Consider the following 19,567-nt stretch of genomic DNA (forward strand, 5'->3'; position numbering starts at 1 on the left):
GCATAGTCTTACAACACCTTCGTCATGTTCGCTCTTGATTCCAAATAGGTTTCATTTTGAGCACAAAAATACATTAATATTTATTTCTTGAGACTAATACTTCAGATGAATACACAGAAAGAATGAGGAACTTTTACAGGAGTTTCATAAAGGGAGGAATTGTTTTTTCTGAACCTATTGACTCAGAAACTTGCAATCAGATGTTATCAATCTGTGTCTACTTGTTGCTTTCAACATTTGCGGGGGCAGTTGCTTTCGGTGCCTCACCGCTTCCAGCAGATAGTCTTAGGTTCAGCCACCACATCTGAAGCAAGCATGCATTGTTCTGAGTAAGGGGCGAGAATGGATCACAAAGAAACAGGGGATGTAGTAAAATCAAAGCTATGCGTTTAGTGGAGCTTGTAGGTGTTAATTAAATCATAAGATTGATTGCATTGTTATTCTTAAAGGTCAGTTATTTCTAAACAGGCCAAGTACCCAGTGTGTCAACAGAGGGACTGCAGGGTTCTAAAAACTCTCAGAGCACAGCGTTAACTTTGTTACAGGTTGAATGAACATTTGATTTGTTAAGGCAAACTTTAAACAGCATTTCTCAGAAAAATCACTCCCATAATGTGGTTTTTTTAAAAGTTGCTTATGTGTAAGAGTATTTTTACCTGCATGTATGTCTGTGCCCCATGTGTGTGCCCACAAAGGCCAGAGAGGACTTTGGATTCCCCTGAAGTTGCAGACTGCTGTGAGCTGTCATATGGGTGTTGGGAACTGAACCCAGGACCTTTGGAAGGGCAGCCATTGCTTGTAACTACTGAGCCATCTCTTCAGCTACACAATGTGTTTTTTGAGTCACTGTGTAATTAGAGGAAGAGATCCACTCATTTAAGCTGTGAGATTTGCAGATACCACTTTGCTGTTCCTTTTCTCTAAATCCTCCTGTGTTAAAATGCTTTCTTTTGTACCATTTGAGTTCCCAGCTCTCCCTTCAATATTTTCTTTGAGTTACTTTCTCAGTGGTTACCATGGAGACTGCAATGCCATTCCGCAGTATTTCAGCATCTGTCCCACTTGCATGGTGTGCAGGAACCCCGCTTCTCCCCAGCTCTGCTCCCTTGGCATCTCATCAGTGCTCTTGTCATACGAACAATTTTTTTATGCACTATATATCCTCCAGTGTAGACTTTTTGTGACAGCTTCGAGATAAAATTGGCAACTTTATAATTCACTCGTTTCAACAATACAGTTCAATGGTTTTCAATATAGTTGTAAAGGTATATATCATGATCAACACATTCAGTTTTAGAGCTGGGAACGACAAAAAATAGAACCACTAAGACAAACACAAAACCTTATTTATTTTTGTTCTCAGACTCCTCCCCAGTTGTGCCCTTCCCTACACAGTAATTTGTTTTCTGAATCTGCTGATTTACCTACACTGGTCGTTTCATATAATAGGCCAGTTATGATGAGCCTGTGATCTCAGCACTTGGGAGTAGAGGATCATGGATCCTTTAAAAAAAATAAAGGTTTATTTTATTTATTTGCTTATTATGCATATAGAGTTCTGTTTGCATCTGTGGCTGCAGGCCTGAAGAGGGCACCAGATCTCATTACAGATGGCTGTAAGCCACCATGTAGTTGCTGGGAATTGAACTCAGAACCTCTGGAAGAGCAGTCAGTACTCAACCTCTGTGCTATCTCTCCAGCCCATTGCTTTAAAAATTTTTAAAAAAATGGAAAAAAATAAAAAGAAGTAAAAGAAAGAAAAGCTCTTCCCTTTAGTACAGAAACCTCCAAACTAACATGCGGCCCCATGTTCTGCCACACACTTTATTGCTTTTCCCTTTTTTAAACTTTGTTCCCAAATCCAACAGTTCAGTTTACTTTTTTAAAGATTTATTTATTTATTATGTATACAACATTCTGCCTCGATGCATTGCCTGCACGCCAGAGGAGGGCGCCAGATGTCAGTACAGATGGTTGTGAGCCACCATGTGGTTGCTGGGAACTGAACTCAGGACCTCTGGAAGAGCAGTCAGCCATCTCTCCAGCCCAGTTCAGTTTATTTTTAATTATTTGTAGAGGCAAAGAGATGCTCGGAAGTTTGATATATTTTGGACTTTTTTTGTTTTGTCTCTTGTATATGATGAATACCATTTTTTTAAAGATTTATTTATAATGTATTCAGTGTTCTGCCTGCACGTATCCCTGCAGGTCAGGAGAGGGCACCAGACCTCATTACAGATGGTTGTGAGCCACCATGTGGTTGCTGGGAATTGAACTCAGGACCTTTGGAAGAGCAGGCAAAGCTCTTAACCACTGAGCCATCTCTCCAGGCCCAATGGTGAATACCATCTTGATTGGGTTCTTAAAACTGTGAGGCTTTAATATTAAGATAACAGGGAAGGGAGGAGAAGGAAGGTGCAAGAGAGGTGTGGGAAGACAGCGGACACTCAAAGACACTGAGGGTTTCCTGGTTTTCTTTTCTTCCACTCGTCAGGGCACCTACCACAAACCAACTCCTTCAGGTTGTCTTCTGACACCCAGAGACATACCTCAGCTAAGGGCGGGGTTTTGTGCCTCTTGCCCCTCCATGCTGGAATGTTGACTGGCTTGCCCTTGTGCAGGTGACCATAGCCACTGTGGGTTCGTGAGTGCAAAAGCAATGAGTCTGCATTAGCCACTGCCCACCGCTAAAAGGAGCTTATCTGACTAAGGGACTCGAAGTTTACCTACATTTTATAGATTTCCTTGACAGCTAAGTTAGTTAGATTCAGCATCAACATAGCCAAATACAGATTTACAAACACTGAAGCAGAGACAGGCAAGGTGGTTCAGCAGGTGACAAACCTGATGACGTCTGATGGCTGAGGCCCATGTAGTAGAAGAAAGCTGACTCCCGAAGCTGTCCTCTGATTTCCCCTGCATGTGGCACTAAATAAAGAAAACTTTAAATAGCAGCAATAATAAATGAAAGCGATTAACTTCCTGCTTTCTGTGTAAAATTCCCTTTCCCCTTTTCTCATCCTGATGGAGGAAGGTCATTGGTTAAAAAATAAAGAAACTGCCTTGGCCCATTTTATTGGTTAGAACATAGGTGGGTGGAGTAAACAGAACAGAATGCTGGGAGGAAGAGGAAGTGAGCTCAGAGACACCACGCTCCCCTCTCCCTGGCAGATGCGATAGCTCTGCTCTCTGAGGCAGATGGCGATGCAGCCAGCCACCAGGTCAGACATGCTGAATCTTTCCTGGTAAGCGCACCTCATGGTGCTACATAGATTATTAGAAATGGGTTAAGAGGCTGAAACTAATGGGCCAGGCAGTGTTTAAAAGAATACAGTTTGTGTGTTGTTATTTCGGGGCATAAGCTAGCCAGGCGGCCGGGGTGCCGGGGACACAGCCCCGCTGCTCCTATTACATCATCCAGTAATTTCAATATCTTAGTACACTTATTTCTAACATGAAAATTCTGTCTGGAATTATTGTAACAGGCTGTATCCTTGGCTCACAATGTGATTCCTCCTTTAGCAGGAAAGAAGCCATCATTTATTGGTACTCTAAATAGCTGGAGTGAATTCAAATGCTTTCACCTGATCTTTAGTTCTTATCCATATCCTATGCCCGGTCTACCTTCATCTGAATTCCTAAAACCATCTCGACTACATCCCTGACTGTTTTGAGTCACTGCAGACCTGCATTTCCTGTGTGTGTAACCACCCTGCCTCCTCTACCAAACCGGCTTCCACCTTGGCATAGCTCACAGTGTATATTACCTGTCCCCTCCTAACTGGAAGCCCAGAAGGCTGGGTACAGACACCACCGACCCTTGACTGCTTGCACACTTGACACCAAGCAGATCATTAATGAACATACTAACACCCATGGCAGAAAAACACAGGCAGAAGTAAATCACTCTGCCGAGCCCCAGGTACAAGAGCTCAGGTGGGATTGTCTGTGTACACAACCGGCTAGTGTGTACATGCAGACCCCGGAGAAGGACCTGGAACACAGAGACAACAGGACTCTCAGGCACCAGAAGCTTTACTAAGCCATAGTACCTCTTCTACTACCCTTTCTCCCCACCCCCTTCCTCCCTCAGTTCTGAACAGGTCCAGCCTGTCCAAGGATGTGGCTCTCTTCAGCTAGAGACGTTAATTCTTCTGTCCCCTCAGCTGCTCTAGCTTCCTCCGAAGGTCTGGGGGCACCTTAGCCCCTGATGCCAGCAGCTCTCGAAGCCTCTGTTTGGGAGTCTTGGTGAGTAGGAAATTGCAGGGGACAGGGCCCTCTTCAAAGGTGACCTGGCAATGTTGTTTCACTGTATGGTAGCCCTCAGCACTGGCCGTCACCACATAGTCTCCAGGAGTCAGCAGCCGCCAATAATCGCCACCCCACGCTGACAGGAGAGACGAGAGAGGTCAGATGGGTTCAGGGTTCTTTAACTTTGGACCAGTCGAAAGGGCCCCAGCTCTTCCCTCTACCACACACACCTGTTGTAACATCGTGGTTAATGCCCTCCACAGCAATGACAGCATCCGCAATCCCGAGCCCTGTATCTTTGTCCCGTACAACTCCTGCAATGCCCATGCGCACCTGTGCAGCAGAAGTTTTTTAAGTGGGTTTTTGTTGTTGTTTATTGTTTTTTGTGTGTGGGGTTTTTTGTTTGTGATTTTTGAGACAGGATTTCTCTATGTAGCCATGGATGTCCTGGAACTCACTCTGTAGACCAGGCTAGCCTCAAACTCAGCCTTCCACCTGCCTCTGCCTCCTGAGTACTGGGATTAAAGATACACGCTCTAACTGCCCAGCTGAAGATTTTTGCTTTAAAGCCAAGCCTCGATCCCTGAGCCTGCCTCCACTTCCCAAGTTCTGGAATTACAGGTGTGAGTCATCTCAGTCTGTATAAAAGTTTATCAAAACCTTGAGATGGACGTAGGATTTCAAGTTTGAGACTAGCCTGGGCTACACAGTGACACCCTGACTTAAAAAGCAAACAAACCAAAAGAATTAAAGACACTTTTCCCTTTGCAGAAGAGCGAGACTTCATTAGCTTTCTGGCTGTCGCCTTGCAAGCCTGACAAGGTGTCAGGTCTATACTATGATCCTAGGTGACAAATTTCTACTGCAAAGGAGAGAAGGGAGGGGAAACTGCAGCTGGGATATAAAATAAATTTATTTAAAAAAAATATCTCCTAATTTCTAAGTTACCCCTGGTCTAGTCAGGTGTAACTGGGCTTTCTCAGTGTGATGGCACTGTTTTTAGGCTTGCCCTCGGGTATGAGCAGGTGCCCTGAAGAGGGCATCAAGGGTCTGTCAGTCTCCAGCTGTTTCTCTAAAGCGGGGTCGTCCTTGAACCTGGAGCTCACACTTGGCTAGGCTGGAAGCCAGCAAGGCTCAGCAATTCTTGTCTACCCAACTCGGAGCTGAAGTTACAGGGATTTATGGGGATGTTCAGCTGGCTACATGGGTGCTGGGATCTAAATTTCAATCCTCTTTTAAAAAAATCATTTTTTTTACATTTAATTATTTTGTGTGGGTCTATGTTTGTATGTGGGTACACACATGCCATGGCACATGAGTGAAGGTCAGAGAACTTGTAGGAGTCAGCTCTCTCCTTCCTTCCACCACGTGTATCCCAGGGATTAAACTCAGTTGTTAGGCCGAGCAGCAGGTGCCTCTACCTGCTGAGCCATCTTACACTAGAAAGATTTCTTGGAGAATCCACGGAAGCTGTTCTTATAGAGCCATTCGCAGAGGGATGTAATACTTTGCGCCAAGGCAATTTTCACATCTGACTATTATCTTTTGAGAAAAGCTATCCTGATAACGACAGGTTTGTGACAATTCTAGGGACCATTCCTTAGCCTCGGGTTGTCCTGGCTTCTAGTTCCATTGCCTTAGAACATCTGAAACCAGCCTGCTAGCAAGCTGCCCTTCCTTGTCCAGCTCATTCCAAGACAATCTGACGTCACACGTGGCCCACAATGTTGTGGAACCTGCTGCCAGTTAAGACTGCTGGTGCCCAGGTTCCAGCACAACTCCGGGACAGCAGGCTGGCCAGGGGTAACTCGGGGAGGCCAGGAACTGGGGATTCAGATCCCACCTGCTCCAGGTAAGTGAGAAGGGCGTCTTTGTTGTTTTCCCACTCCTGAGGCAGCTCCTTCTCATGAGGGAACTTGTCACAGGACAGCTCCACAGTGACCTCAAAGCAATTGGTGTGTAGGTAGCTGAAGTCGTTCATGCCTGGGGGTGCCAAAGACACTGGAGTGTTAGGTAGCCCCATTCTCCCAGTGCTCTTGAGAGACACCCACGGTAGGGCTTGACACGTACTACACATTACAAGAGACTATTATGGGACAAGGTAGTTATGGAGACGGGACTAATTCCACTCTCGGGCACATACTCCCAGGAACTGTGTGCCAGTCGGCTCCATTAATGACATTGCCGTGCAGGGAGAAGTCCTCGCTATGACAAGGTCGGCGATCTGTGTCTTGCATGACCCGATTAGTGCCAGCATAGACGGTGCTAAGCCAGCGAAAGACAGCATCATCCGGTGTAGGGGTGAGTTCGCGAGCAGCCCACGGGGTCCGAGTCATGTCGAAAGGGTAGGACACCACAAGTTCACCCCCATGGAGGTTGGCACTTAACACAAACGGAATACGCTTCATCCACTTGATCACTGCCCATGTCTCAGGAGCCACCTGGACAAGGACAGGTGAGGATGGGGTGCACACAGAGACAAGGGGCCTTGCCCTTCACCCCGTCCCCAAAATACTCACAGTGGCATTGGGCAGTGTATAGTAAGAAGGCAGTGGCAGGTGGTGGTTGGGGACAGTGTGGGGTACCAGCCCATCATCTTCTGCATACCACAGGGGTGTATTGAGGTCAGCAAAATTGTGGTTAAGGTCAATGCCCTGGTGGGTCCAGCGACCCTCTGCCCAGCCCACCAGCTCTGAGCCCTGCCAAGAAAGGGCTTTGTTCAAGTCAAACAGGCTCTGTGTACCATGGCAGAGGGAACAGGGAGGCCCTCATTCCAGGTGGCCTACCCTGTGGTAGGCAGTCTCATAGCCATCAGGATTCATGGAAGGCAGGAGGTGAATACGTGTCTCAGTAAGCAGCCGAGTCACTCGCGGGTCCCCTCGCAGGAACTCTTGACATAAGAACTGCATCAAAAGCAGAAGTAACTCCCGCCCCAGGGCCTCATTCCCATGCATACCAGCCACATAGCGGACCTCAGGCTCTCCTGGAAACACATGGAAGTTCAGAGCTTGCTCATACTGCAGCCTGCCCTGTGCTCGCCTCCCCCCATGCCATCAAACAGTACCCAGCTCATGCTCGCCAGGCTGGTCTGACATCTCCATCACATACAGCTTCAGACCCTGGTAGCTCTTCCCGATGCTGTAGATGCGGGTGATGTTTGGACACTGCTCGTTCACCTGTTTCATCAGCTGGGCAGCAGAGGGACATGGGGCAGTCACACGCAGATGTCAGACCACGAGTAACCGCGGAAGGACTTACAGAGCCAGGGGTGCACACAGATGGGAGTAACATGGCATGATCCGGACAAGGCACAGCGGGTCAGGAGGGACAGAAAGGGGTGGTGCCATGACAAAGGTAGCTGGAGCAGAACTTAGGGATCAAGGGAAACGGAGGAGAGTGGGACATAGGGACAGGAGACTCGTGGGTAGTCACAGTCAGTATGCCCTGGCGGCAAAGAAACGGACAGGCCTCTTTTCTGGGTCACTGTGGTTGTGTCTGACCTTTCTCATGGCCTTATAATTGTGATGCCGGAAGTCCAGAGAGTCAGAAGATCCCAGCGTGTGGGCCTCAGGGAACAGGTCATTAGGATCTGGTGGGAAGTGAGTTCCAGGTAAACGTTAAGTTCATGGGATGTCCCTGAAGTCAGGTCCTGCCCCTCCAGCCTTTGCCCAGATGCCCACCTGAGACTGGACAGGCCAGGATCTCTGCCCGGAGGCAAGGTGCACCTTTCTGGAACCAGGTCTGAGGCAGCAGACGAATGAAGCGAGCCACCTGAGGCTCCGGCAGGAGGCTCAACACCGGGGTATCTGGGTCTGAATTGGCAGGAAATACCTGGAGATATGGGGGTCCCTGCTGAGGATGCTCAGACCTGATACTGGCCCAAGATCCAGGGATGGAGTTCAGGCTCCCACACTCACAAGCCAACCCTCCCTGGTGGGTTCAGCTGGAGACATACATGCTATCAAACAGGGACCCCAATTTCCTTAGCTCCTGCTAGTGGGCCACTTTGGGCAGCTGTGTTTTCTAACACGGTCTCAGCTCAGTAGAGCAACATACCCATTCTGCAGCCTTGTATAAAAGAGGTCCATGAGACGGAAAACCAGAGCCATGAGCAGGCAAGAAGTAAAAAAGCCAGAGGCTCATGGTCAGAAAGAGTGGCCCAGGAGGAAGCTGCAGCACCTACCCCATGGTGTGGTTAATGGGGCTATCCCAATGGAGCTTGTGCTAGGTGAAAAACTGCCCTGTGAACGCACAAAGTCCTTGGCACTGCAAAAACACCAACTTTCTCCTGGAGCTAAGTGGGTATCTGTCTTTTATATGCAGAGAATTCTCACTCTAGCCTAGCCTAGCACCTTGGCCGGTCCCAGTCACTATGGGGACACTTACCATGTCCATCCCACTACTGTGATTCTTACTTGTCCACCAGGTCTGACTGTCATTGCTGAACTGGACCTTGTATGATGTGACCCAGTCATACCTGGTCAGAGATAAAGAGAACTATTATTAGACAGTTATATACTATGCAGAGGTACTGTTCAAGCAGCGTCATTGCAGTACGTCTGTGTCTGTTCACCAATCACTTCCAGGCTAAGAGTTAGCCTGCCGCACCTCCATATGGAATTTCTGCCCTGCGTGATGACTCCTGAGAAGCGGACAGGAGTCTTAGCATCCACCTGAAGCCAAGGCTTGGTGTCTTGTTGCTCAGCGCACCAGGCCCCATCATACAGATCGCCATCTTCCAGACCGGACTGTGGACAAAAGGTCATGGTCATCAAACCAGAGGGACCAACAGACAAGGGCTAGGATGAGGGGAGAGAAGGAGCACTTAAGGGTGCTGACCTGGATGTTGAGCCGTCCACGGTGTGGTCCAAGACCAAAAGATTGGCTGCTAGAGGCCTCAAGCTGACTGTCTGAAACACGCAAGGACTCCAGGCCTAGAGGGGGGCATCCTGGGGTAATGACAGAACAAGAAGACAGGATTAGAGAAAGGGCAGAACCGGGGCAGCTCAGGAGATGAGTCTGACATGTTCCCATGCTAGGCAGGGCCCTCCCGGAAAGGCAATACCTGGTTCTTGTTTCTCAGGGACAGTGGGGGTCTTTGCTGGGTTGGTGGTCACCGAAGGCCTGGCAGTCACTGAAGGACCGGGCTGCCTTTGTTTCTTTCGCTTCTTGACAATGATCTTTTTCTTCTTGATGACTCGCAGCCGGACATGCTGTTCTGAGGTCTCTAGGGTACCGGGAGGCAATGAAGGGTGGGGGGATGTCATGAAAGGTCCGTTAGCCCAAGAAGGCATTAGAGCATATGGGACAGTCACTGCAATCACCGAAGTCTTAACGGGGCGTTCAAGTCCTGACACCTATTCCCAACCTGCCTTTCTTGTCACATCCTTGGTGCTTCCTTCTTACACAGCTACATCTTTGGACAGTGTGCCCTCCGACTCTGATCCAGGGGAGAGCGATGTCGAGCCATTAGAGACGGGTCACTTTAGAGATCAGTGTTTAACCTCTAGACCTTGCCCCAGTTGGTCCCTTCTGCAGGAATGCTCCCTCCCACCTCTGATTTTGCACCTCCCCCGACCATCCTCCAAGCCATCCTTAGCTTCAAACTAGGCCTCAGCTCCTGTCCTGAAGTCCGTGCTTGGCCTACCTGCCTGGCCTCAAAGCTCCGACTTCCTACAGGAAGAAGTTGGGAGGCCGGACAGCGTGCCTATACCCATCAGGAGCCAGTGACCCTTCTCCCCCCTACGCAGCCTCGCCGCCCTTTCTTTCCCCCTCCAGTCTTTGGCGTTAAACACTCTCCTACACAGGCTGACTCTGCCCATTTTAGTCTGGGGTCTCTTCACTTTTCTTGAGCTCCTCCAGATTCTGGCCTCAGTTTCCTCCTTTGTGAAAAGAGAAGGCTGGAGTTGGGGCAGCCAGCATCCCACTGGGCCTGCCCTGGAACTGCTGACTAGGTCTGACCAGAATGGGGTTGCTGAGTCAGCAGCCATTGCACAGGGCTGTGTATGTGTGTCCCAGTTCACAGAGCGGGCTGAAGGACTCAGCTGGGGGAGTGGGTCTGACCTGCCCAGCAGCCGACCGTGGGTCCCAGAGCTCACCATTTGCCTTTGTGGACGGCTGGGTAAAGTTGCTATGTGGGGCCAGGGTTGAGCCCGGCGACAGGCCCAGCTCTGAAGCGCTGGGCGCCCCCAGACTCAGACCGACGGAAGGCGCAAAGGCAGTCACAGCGAGCAAGAGGCCCCACATAGCTGGAGGGTCGGCGAGCCCACGGTGCTGAGGCTCTCGGTGGGTTCTCTCCTTCCTGCGGGCGCCCGCGGAGCCCCCCGCCCCTTCCTGCCCGCCCCTCTCCTCCGCCCCACGCCCCTCTGCAGCCTCTGGCCCGCCCACAGCCACTCGCCGGAATCCGACCTCCTTGGAGAGGGGCGGGCGGCTTGGGGAGAGCCCCGAGGTCCCTCCGTGGCGGCGGACTCGGGTGAGCCGCGAGGAACCCCTGCGACGGCGGCGGGCTGGGGGCTGCCCTGGGACCCAGTGCCGCACCAGGAACCCAGTGCCGCAGCCTCCCCGGTGCCCGGCCCGTCACAGTCTGCGAAGCCACCGCACATTCCATTTGACTGCGCGCGCCCATCCCACCGCAGGCACCTATGCAAGGCGCTTTGCACGTGCTCTGAATTTTAGTCAAACTTCAGTTTACAGACTGGCAAACCGAGGCTCAGAGCGGCGCCTAGGTGATGTGGTCAAGGTAGCACAGTTTTGGAGAGGAAACAACCTGAAAGGAAACTCTATCCAGAACCTCGGGTGCCTTGCTGAGGTGTGTGGGACTAAACCGGAAAAGTCCGCTAGAAAACAGCGGGAGTGAATGAGGGTTCAGGGCTGCGGGGGGGGGGGGGGGGGGGGAGGCAGGGATGAGAAGTCCTCCATTAATCCCAAAGACAACCAACCCATAGAGTGTAGAGAGGCAGCTCTTGCCCTCGTCACCACCACCCTCGGTTCCGCCCCTTCTCTTTTTCCCTCCCTGGGCTGCCACGTTTTGGAGCTTACATAACTCGAGGAAGGCAGCCAGAGCTGATAACCGGAGGGTTGGCGTCAAGAACCGAGAGGCCAAAGCTTGATGGGCGCCCTGTTCTCCCTGTTCCAACTCCTTCCCCTCTTCCTCTTATCTTCCTCCACAAGTCCTCGGACCCCTGTTTTCCCCAGGACCTGAGCCACCCGCCCAAAAGAAAATTCTGTGGTTCTGCCTTTGCTTGCATCCCCACAAGAAGTGTTGCCCACCGGAGCCTGGGACCCCTACCAAAAGGGTACAGGGGCCACGGTCTATGTAAACAAATTAAATAACCTCATTATCAAGTCGGCACCTCTCTGGCAGCATTCACAAAACCAGAATCTGGCAGATATGCATAAGGCCACGTGTGGGGCTCCTGAACTAAGGCCACCTCCAGAAGCGACCACTCCAAGGGAACAAGCCCTGCCATCTGTTCCAACCGTGACACTCCAGAGAGAGGGGCAGGGAACTCTGAGAAAGGAGTGATCACCAAGAACCAAGGCATGACCAAATCCCTTTTTGACACCCCCACCTGAGCAGCTGTGCTAGGCCCAGGTCTCCTCAAAGAGAGGCATAGAGATGTTTAAGGAAACTTCTGATAAAACACACACCACAAGCAACTTTGCGAAAGAGAAGATTTATTTTTGTTTGTAGATTCATCCAGGGCAGTGGAGGCAAAACTCAAGCAGGAGCTTGAAATAGAAACAGGAGAAAAACCCTGCTGGTTAGCTATCAGGCCCATTCTCAACTGGCTTTCATAAAGCCCAGGACTACCTGTCCAGGGGATGGTGCTGCCCACAGTGGCAAGGCCCTCATGCACAAACAATCAGGACAACTCCCTGCAGGCCAGCCTTATCTCCGCAGCTCCTTGGTTGAGGTTTTCCTCTCTGACGCATCAGGTTGACAGCAGACGCTAACGGGCTGGGCTTTAAATCACAGACTTTGTGAACACGGGGCCACTGCACACATGCAAGAGAGCAGACTCAGTGCATCCTTGCATTGCAGGCCAGTATCTGAAAAAGGCAGAGGTTTCTGGACTTCCACCAGAAGCCCCACTCTCAACCAGGTTTCCCAGAGAGAGCTGGAAAGAGGGGAGGGGAGAGAGAAGTACCAGCAACAGGACATCTCAGACTCAGCCCCTCCTCCCTCCTTCCATGCCCCTCTTGGTCCTGAGCTGCTCTGCATCTTCTCATACTCCTCTCTTACTAGGCTACTGCCTCCGGCCCTGGCCACTGGACATTTGGGACTGCCAAGGCAAGAGGCCTCAACACAGATTCAAATGATGATGATCCATCCCAGGGATACAATGGCAAGTTTATACCATAAAGTATATAAAGTTCATCCCATGCATAGCATGGTCTCTATCTCCAAGAGCATCATGTAGGATCTTTGGGTACCACAGGGACAAGTATATGTTTCAGGGAACAGCCTAGTAGGTTGGGTGGGGCAGCTGTCCAAAGGAGATTTTAGTTTAAGGGACAAGCTGGGATCAAGAGTTCAAAGAAAGCATGGGCAGGATAACAAGCCTTGATCTCAAAATGAAACATTAAAACAAAGAATATAATGAATAAGCAAAATTCTGGTACCATTTTGCCTTTTTGGTTGTATGTATGTCATCTTTTCCTGTGCAGGAAGCACCAGTAATTTTAATTTCACATGACTATGAGCTGGTAGGACTATATGGGCTCTACGTAGCCCAGACTGGTCTTGTCTTAGTTAGGGTTTCCATTGCTGTGAAGAGATACCATGACCACAGTAATTCTTACAAAGGAAAGCATTTGATTGGGTGGCTTACATTTCAGAATTCCAATCTATTATTATCATGGTGGGACATGCAGTATGCAGGCAAACATGATGCTGGAGAAGGAGCTGAAAATTCTATATCTCAACCCGAAGGCAACAGGAAGTGAACTGAGACCCTGGGCATAACTTGAGCATAAGAGACCGCAAAGCCCACCTCCACAGTGACACACTTCCTCCAGCAAGCCCACACCTATTCCAACAAAGCCACACCTGCTAACAGTGCCACTCCCTATGAGCTTAGGGGAGTCAATTACATTCAAACTACCACAGGTCTCTATGCACCTGAGGATGACATTGGACATCTGATCCACCTAACTCTGCCTAAAGAGTACTAAAATTACAGGAATGTATTTCTCACCACACCCATTTTGTTAAAAGTTCTGTGATTTAGGCTCTTTCATCCTCCTTGTTCAGCCTGGTCACTAGGGCTGCCTTCAACTCTGGTTCAGTGGATACTGTTGCCATCAAAGACCTCAACTACATGGTCTACATGTTCCAGTATGATTCCACCCACAGCAAGTTCCCTGGAATAATCACAACTGAGAATAAGAAATCTGTCATCAATGGGAAGACAACTCAGTCTTCCAGTGGCAGGATCCTGCCAATATCAAATGGGGTGACACTGGTGCCAAAGACCAGTGGAGCCAACTGGTGTCTTCACCACCATGGAGAGGTCTAGGGCCCCTTGAGGAGTGGAGGCAAAGGTCATCTTCTCTAACTCTTCTCCTGCTGCTGCCATGTTTGTGATAGAATGAACCAAAAGAAGCATGGCACTTGCTCAAGATTGTCAGCAAATCTTCCTGTACCAACAGCTGCTTATGTCCCCTGGCCAAGGTCATCTGTGACAACTTTTGCATCATTGGAGGACTCATGACCACAGCACATGATATCACTACCATCAAACGCGCACGCGCACATACACACACACACACACACACACACACGGATAACCCTTCTGGGAAAGTGTGGTGTGACGGTTGTGAGACTGCCTAGAACATCAACCTTGCATCCACTGGCACTGCCAAGGCTGTGGGCAAGGTCATGTCAGGGCTGAGCAGGGGCTCACTGGCATGGTCTTCAATATTCCTAACCACAGTGTGTGTGTGTTGTAGATCTGACCTGCCACCTGAGAAAGCTGCCAAGTACAAAGACATCAAGAAGATGGTGAAGAAGCTCAGTGATTAAGAGCACTTACTGCTCTCACAGAGGACCTGAATTAAATTCCCAGAACCCACAAAGTGACTCACAACCCTCAGTAACTCCAGTCCCAGGGGATCTGGTATCCTCTTCTGATCTCTTCAGGCATCAGGCACACACGTGGTGCACTGACATATATGCAGGCAAAACACCCTTAGACAGAAAACAAACTGAAAATTGTTTTTTAAAAGTGGTGAGGCAGATACCAGAGGGCCGTAAGGACATTTGGGGCTATATGAGGAAGAACAGGCTGTTTCCTGTGATATTAGCAGTGACACCCACTCTTTCATCTTTGATGCTGAGGCTGACATTGCTCTGAATATCAACTTTGTCAAGTTCATTTCCTGGAATGACAATGAATTTAGCTACAACTGCAGGGGGTGGAGCTTATGATCCACATGGCCTCTAAGGAATAAGGAGGCCTGGACCACCCGCCAGGAAGAACGTGAAAGGAGGAATAAGGCCCTTGGCTGCTGGGGCGTTCCTCTCCCAACTCAACCCCCAACATATGTCCCCTGTCATAATTTTCATCCCAGGCCTCCATAAGAGAAGGGGGCGCTTGAAAAGCCCCATTCCCTTGAATAACATCAATAAAGTTCATTGCTTCAGAAAAAGCTTTTATGATTTTATTTGAAATTTCTAAAACTAACTTTCAAATATTCTTCATCCTCTACTTTTGTTAACTTTTTAAAACAATTCTTTGGGGTTTTGGTTAATTATTCTACTTTCTGGACAGTTTCCTAAACAACTCCCCCAGGAGTTAGCTGTCATCAATAAATTCCACTGATAACTTTGACCTCCAGCAACTGATCATGGGGCTGCTTCATTTCCAAGCTGGGGATGACTAAGTAGCCATCTGGGAATCAAAGTCTCTCCCTCTTGTCCTTTCTCTCAACTCGTGATCCCATCCTATTTTAGCGACTCAGCACTGTCCTGGTGAATCCTACTTTGGATGCCAGTGCTGTTCTGGAGTCCCCAAGACACCTCTCTCTCTCTCTCTCTCTCTCTCTCTCTCTCTCTCTCTCTCTCTCTCTCTCTCTAAGATTTATTTATTTATTATGTATACAACATTCTGCCTCCATGTATGCCTGCACGCCAGAGGGCGCCAGATCTCAGTACAGATGGCTGTGAGCCACCATGTGGTTGCTGGGAATTGAACTCAGGACCTCTGGAAGAGCAGTCAGTGTTCTTAACCTCTGAGCCATCTCTCCAGCCCGACCACTCTCTTTTTCAATGGTTTATCAGAAGAACTCCCCAAAGTGGTTATACTAATGCTCACAGATTATGACAAAGAAAGGTTGCGGACAGATTAAAACCCACAACAGAAGACTGTACACGGCAGGGTACAGGGAAGATTGTGTATAAGCTTCCATTGTTTATATGAAAATGGAATCGGGTTGCCAGTACCTAATCCTTCCAGCAGTATGTGAGACAACATGCACCAAGCACTGTTCGTAAGAAAAATTCACTGAACCTTTGGAGTCCAGAACTTTTTTGGAGATACAGATACAGTTGACTGCCTATGTTGGTTGATGATAGTCCAAACATTCCAAAGGCCAAGGTAATCCTGATTTCTGGTCTATGTCCCCAAGGAAAATCATATTGTTGGCATAGACTATTTGATGTAGTTCAAGACTTCTGTGCAAATAGACACTTATATTGAATAGGATATTCCAAGGACTTAGAGACTAGCTCCATAGAGCCAACCAGTTCTGAGGTTTAAGTATGTGCGTGTGTGTGAGAGAGAGTTGCCAGAAGATGGTGTTGGATCCCCTAGAGCTGGAGTCGCGCACAGTTTTGAGCCCCTGATGTGGGTGCTAGGAACTGAACTATGCTCCTCTGGAAGAGTGGGAAGACCTCTTAACCACCAGGCTCTACTCCAGCCCTAAATCAAATAGTTTTCACGGATGAACATGATACAAATCATCCAGATTTGCTGAATCTTTTACTACGAGATCGACTGCTGTAGCTGTTGATTCCCCCATGAGGTCCCTTTTACCAACATTGCACTCACCCTCATTATTGTTTGCAATGCATAAATCATAGCTGTTTGATTTCTACAAACAAGAGCCCTCAGCAGACAGAAGTTGCTTTTACACTAAAAGTTACAGTTCCCCGACTTCTCTCTCTTTCTTCCCTTTCCTCAATGGCTGACTGGTATAACGGGATCGACTCTACAGCACAATTGACTGTTCTCAGAGCTATCTTCAAAGTCAAGCTGAGGCTGGATCCCAGACAAGACCATGTGCTACCCTTTTTTCTACCCTGTCCTTCTCCTTTCTCATCTCTTAATTTTTTCCTTCTGAAGACAACTCCAAGCTCTCAGCAGAACATCTGCATGAGAGCTCCTAGTCTGTCTTAGGAGTCATAATCCAACAATAGGCGCACGACCTGGCACATGGGGATCACTTTATAAATTATTATTGGATGAAAAAAATTGAGAAAACTTCAAGTAGAACTCCCCTACAAATTATACACAACATGGCACAGGAAACCTTAAGGAGTATTAGTTGCACACCCCAGCCCCAATCCCTTGCAGAGTGGCAACTTCCTCTTTGTAGGACTCTTGGGACGTGACTCTCAATTTCATAGTTCAGGGATGCAATCTTGTGGCTGCACCAGAACTGGCAATTTAAAACCTAAATGCTAATTTTCTCATTTACAAAGGCAATGAAGACTTAGACAGAAAACAAAAACAGGATCCTGTGCTATCTCCTAAGTCCCTATAGACAAATCTATATGTGAAACACAGTTCCCAGGCAAACAAAAGCCAGTGGAAGGACAACTCGTGAATGAGTTAAGGGCAAATGACATTGGCTCTATAGTGTCAGGTCCATCAGCACCAAACATGCCAAGACCACCGGCTCTGGGTCTTTGGGGAGGGCCTCCTGGGAGGTAGCTCAATGTCCTTTCTATCATTCTTACTCAGTCTCTCCTTTTTCTGGGGGCTATAACGTCAATGTCTCCCCTATCCCAACCCCATCAGTTTTCCTTCAAAGTATGAGTAATACTTAAATTTATGTCACTTCACTCATCTTTCATCCCCAGACTGTCCATGTATTTAGTAGCTCTGTAACCACTGCCCCCATAGATTCAGTGGGAATACGTTTATTCTCAATAAATGTCACCAGTGATGGTGATCAACCTGTTTATTTCATGTTCATTCCTTAATTTCATTCTTAGGTGGCAGCCTTAACTTCCCATTAGAAGTGTATGCAAAGCATGGCAGTGCATGTCTGCAATCCTAGCACTCACAATGAGGAGGCAGAGAATCGCCAAGAGTTAGAGAGCAGCCTGCATTACCTGGAGATTTCAAGAGCAGCCTGGGACACATGAACAGACTCCTGGTTCTGAATAACTTGGGGTCACAATGTTGTAGGCCTCTTAGGTTCATAACCTCTGTCTTTTTTTTTCCTTTAAATTTCTCTAGTCAGCACCTATTTATATAGTCCAGGCTGGCCTTAAAGTCACAATCTTTCTGCTTCAGCCTTCTGAGCACTGAAATTAAGGCATATTCTACCATGCCCAGTTCTCTGTAACATTTCTGAAACCATAACATCTCCCAAAACTGCAGTGCTTAAAACATCCAATTCATGTGGGATTCCCCTCTGTATGCTGTGAATATGTTTTAAAACCATTGGTTAATAAAGAACCTGGGCTATGGCAGGGCAGAATATGGGTAAGTGGGAAAACTAAACTGCAAGCAGGCAGATGCTATGTAGCTGAAAAAGGAGAAAGATGCCAGAACCTCACCGGTAAGCCACAGTCCTGTGGCAATGCACAGATTAATAGAAATGGGCTAATTTAAGATGTAAGAGCTAGCTAGAAGTATGCCTGAGCAATCAGTCCAACAACGTTGTAATTAATATAGCTTCTGTGTGGTTATTTGGATCTGGGCAGCTGGGAAATGAAAGTGTAGTCTCCGTTCACATCCAATGGCATTCTTCTGCCACCCACAGCCTAGGTTGCCTCCTGGAAAAGTCTATTCGCACCCCCGAGTTGCAGGCCTCACTCAAGTTCAGGGAAGAGAACTGGAGACAGAAAAACTGAATGACATCCCAGACACATAGCCTGAGGACCTTCCAGGAAGAAGCAGCCTCTCCTCCCTTGGGCAGGAGTCCGAGGAGTCATGCTGCTAGCCTGCTTTCCTGACAACCCAGAAACCTTGGGAAGTCCCCAGGGCAGAAAATCATTAGCCAAGGCAATAACTAAGGGTGAGTCGCAGTTCTCAGTAAACAATGATTTGCTGGCTAAGCCCCACCTAGGCTCCCAGTGCTTATGAGGCGACAAACTGTTGTTCTGTTCTTAACTCAAGGTCCTGCCTGGCAATAAGTCACAATGACTCAGTGTTCAAATCCAGAATGGTCAACCCAAGTGGGAGGAGGTGAGGAGGATTTAGTGAAGATGTGGAGTGGAAGTTGGGGGTGGAGGGCATCCACGAAGAGCCTAGTTCCCTATTCTTTGAGCTTTGAGTGTAAACCAAGGTCTTCCTTTTTCCTGATCCCTTAATCTCCTAGCACTAGCTCTTTCTAATACTTCCAAGCCCCAGCTCTGCTTACACATACCCAAAGCTCTTATAGACCCCACCCTAACCCTCCCAGCAGTCTGGATACTTGAGAGGGGTAGAATAGGTCTGTGACTCGTGTGTCCCCTGGGGCTTCAGCTGGCCCCGGCTCCTGGACAGTATCCTAGGGCTGGGGGCACTAGGAGCGACAATTCCAACAGTCTTCTCGACAGCTGGCCTAGCCCTGTTGCTCCTACTTCTGGTCAGCTTCCTGGCCTTTGACCTGCTCCATGGGTAAGTGACAGGAGGCTGCCAGGTGGGTATCCCAAGCACAGGGACAGATGAGCAGTTGCCTTGACCTGCCCTCTTCTCTCTCCACAGGCCCACAGGTCCTATCCTGCCACCACACAGACTTCTTCCAATGGGTCAGAGCCAGGGGGCTGGTGAAGGTCCAGGACAGCAGGCAGCTGCCCTCTTCCACACAGGGCTGGTCTCAGGACTACTCAGGTTCCAGGATGCACTGCTTTTGCTGTTCCTGGGCCTGGGTCTGTTCTTGGGAGGCTCTGGTATACCCTTAGCCCTGCTGGGCCTGGCTTTCTGCCTCCATCCTTGGGCCTGAGGGCCCTCCGAAAACTGAATGCCTTCTAAAAATACACCAGCCATTCTGCTTCCCCAGGTTTCTTCTCCTCCATGCTGAGCTGCATGAGGGTAAGGTGATGGGGTGAGGGTAGAATACTCCATTGTGTTCAGCTTTAACCTCAGAGGCCTCTAGT

At 48.8% G+C, this 19,567-nt stretch overlaps 2 protein-coding genes and 1 pseudogene across 2 annotated transcripts; 2 read left to right on the forward strand and 1 right to left on the reverse strand.

Moving 5' to 3' along the window:
• Positions 1-4,018: 4,018 nt before the first annotated feature.
• On the reverse strand, positions 4,019-10,574 carry Cpxm1 (carboxypeptidase X, M14 family member 1). The gene is made up of 14 exons (XM_075962159.1): positions 10,350-10,574; positions 9,317-9,478; positions 9,091-9,200; positions 8,860-8,999; positions 8,638-8,728; positions 7,932-8,082; positions 7,752-7,840; positions 7,316-7,439; positions 7,038-7,234; positions 6,771-6,950; positions 6,395-6,692; positions 6,095-6,234; positions 4,482-4,584; positions 4,019-4,387 (listed from the first exon to the last, which is right to left on the reverse strand). The coding sequence occupies exons 1-14, from the start codon at positions 10,495-10,497 to the stop codon at positions 4,146-4,148; spliced, it is 2,175 nt and encodes a 724-aa protein (XP_075818274.1). The 5' UTR covers positions 10,498-10,574; the 3' UTR covers positions 4,019-4,145.
• Positions 10,575-13,141: 2,567 nt separating this feature from the next.
• LOC142844354 (glyceraldehyde-3-phosphate dehydrogenase-like) lies at positions 13,142-14,706 on the forward strand (annotated as a pseudogene).
• A 1,020-nt stretch (positions 14,707-15,726) lies between these two features.
• Positions 15,727-19,413, forward strand: C2H20orf141 (chromosome 2 C20orf141 homolog). The gene is made up of 3 exons (XM_075962703.1): positions 15,727-15,744; positions 18,922-19,088; positions 19,176-19,413. The coding sequence occupies exons 1-3, from the start codon at positions 15,727-15,729 to the stop codon at positions 19,411-19,413; spliced, it is 423 nt and encodes a 140-aa protein (XP_075818818.1).
• Positions 19,414-19,567: the final 154 nt, after the last annotated feature.

This window comes from Microtus pennsylvanicus, chromosome 2 (genome assembly GCF_037038515.1).
Source record: "Microtus pennsylvanicus isolate mMicPen1 chromosome 2, mMicPen1.hap1, whole genome shotgun sequence".
NCBI lineage: Eukaryota > Metazoa > Chordata > Mammalia > Rodentia > Cricetidae > Microtus > Microtus pennsylvanicus.

What these genes read in the sequence shown, in the direction of transcription:
- Cpxm1 (XM_075962159.1), bottom strand. Translation starts at nt 10,497, where the DNA reads ATGTGGGGCCTCTTGCTCGCTGTGACTGCCTTTGCGCCTTCCGTCGGT. An exon ending in GTGGACGGCTCAACATCCAG is followed by an intron (nt 9,000 to 9,090) that starts GTCAGCACCCTT and finishes TTTTGTCCACAG; the next exon opens with TCCGGTCTGGAAGATGGCGA. An exon ending in CTGGCACACAGTTCCTGGGA is followed by an intron (nt 6,235 to 6,394) that starts GTATGTGCCCGA and finishes TGGCACCCCCAG; the next exon opens with GCATGAACGACTTCAGCTAC.
- C2H20orf141 (XM_075962703.1), top strand. An exon ending in GCCTTTGACCTGCTCCATGG is followed by an intron (nt 19,089 to 19,175) that starts GTAAGTGACAGG and finishes CTCTCTCCACAG; the next exon opens with GCCCACAGGTCCTATCCTGC.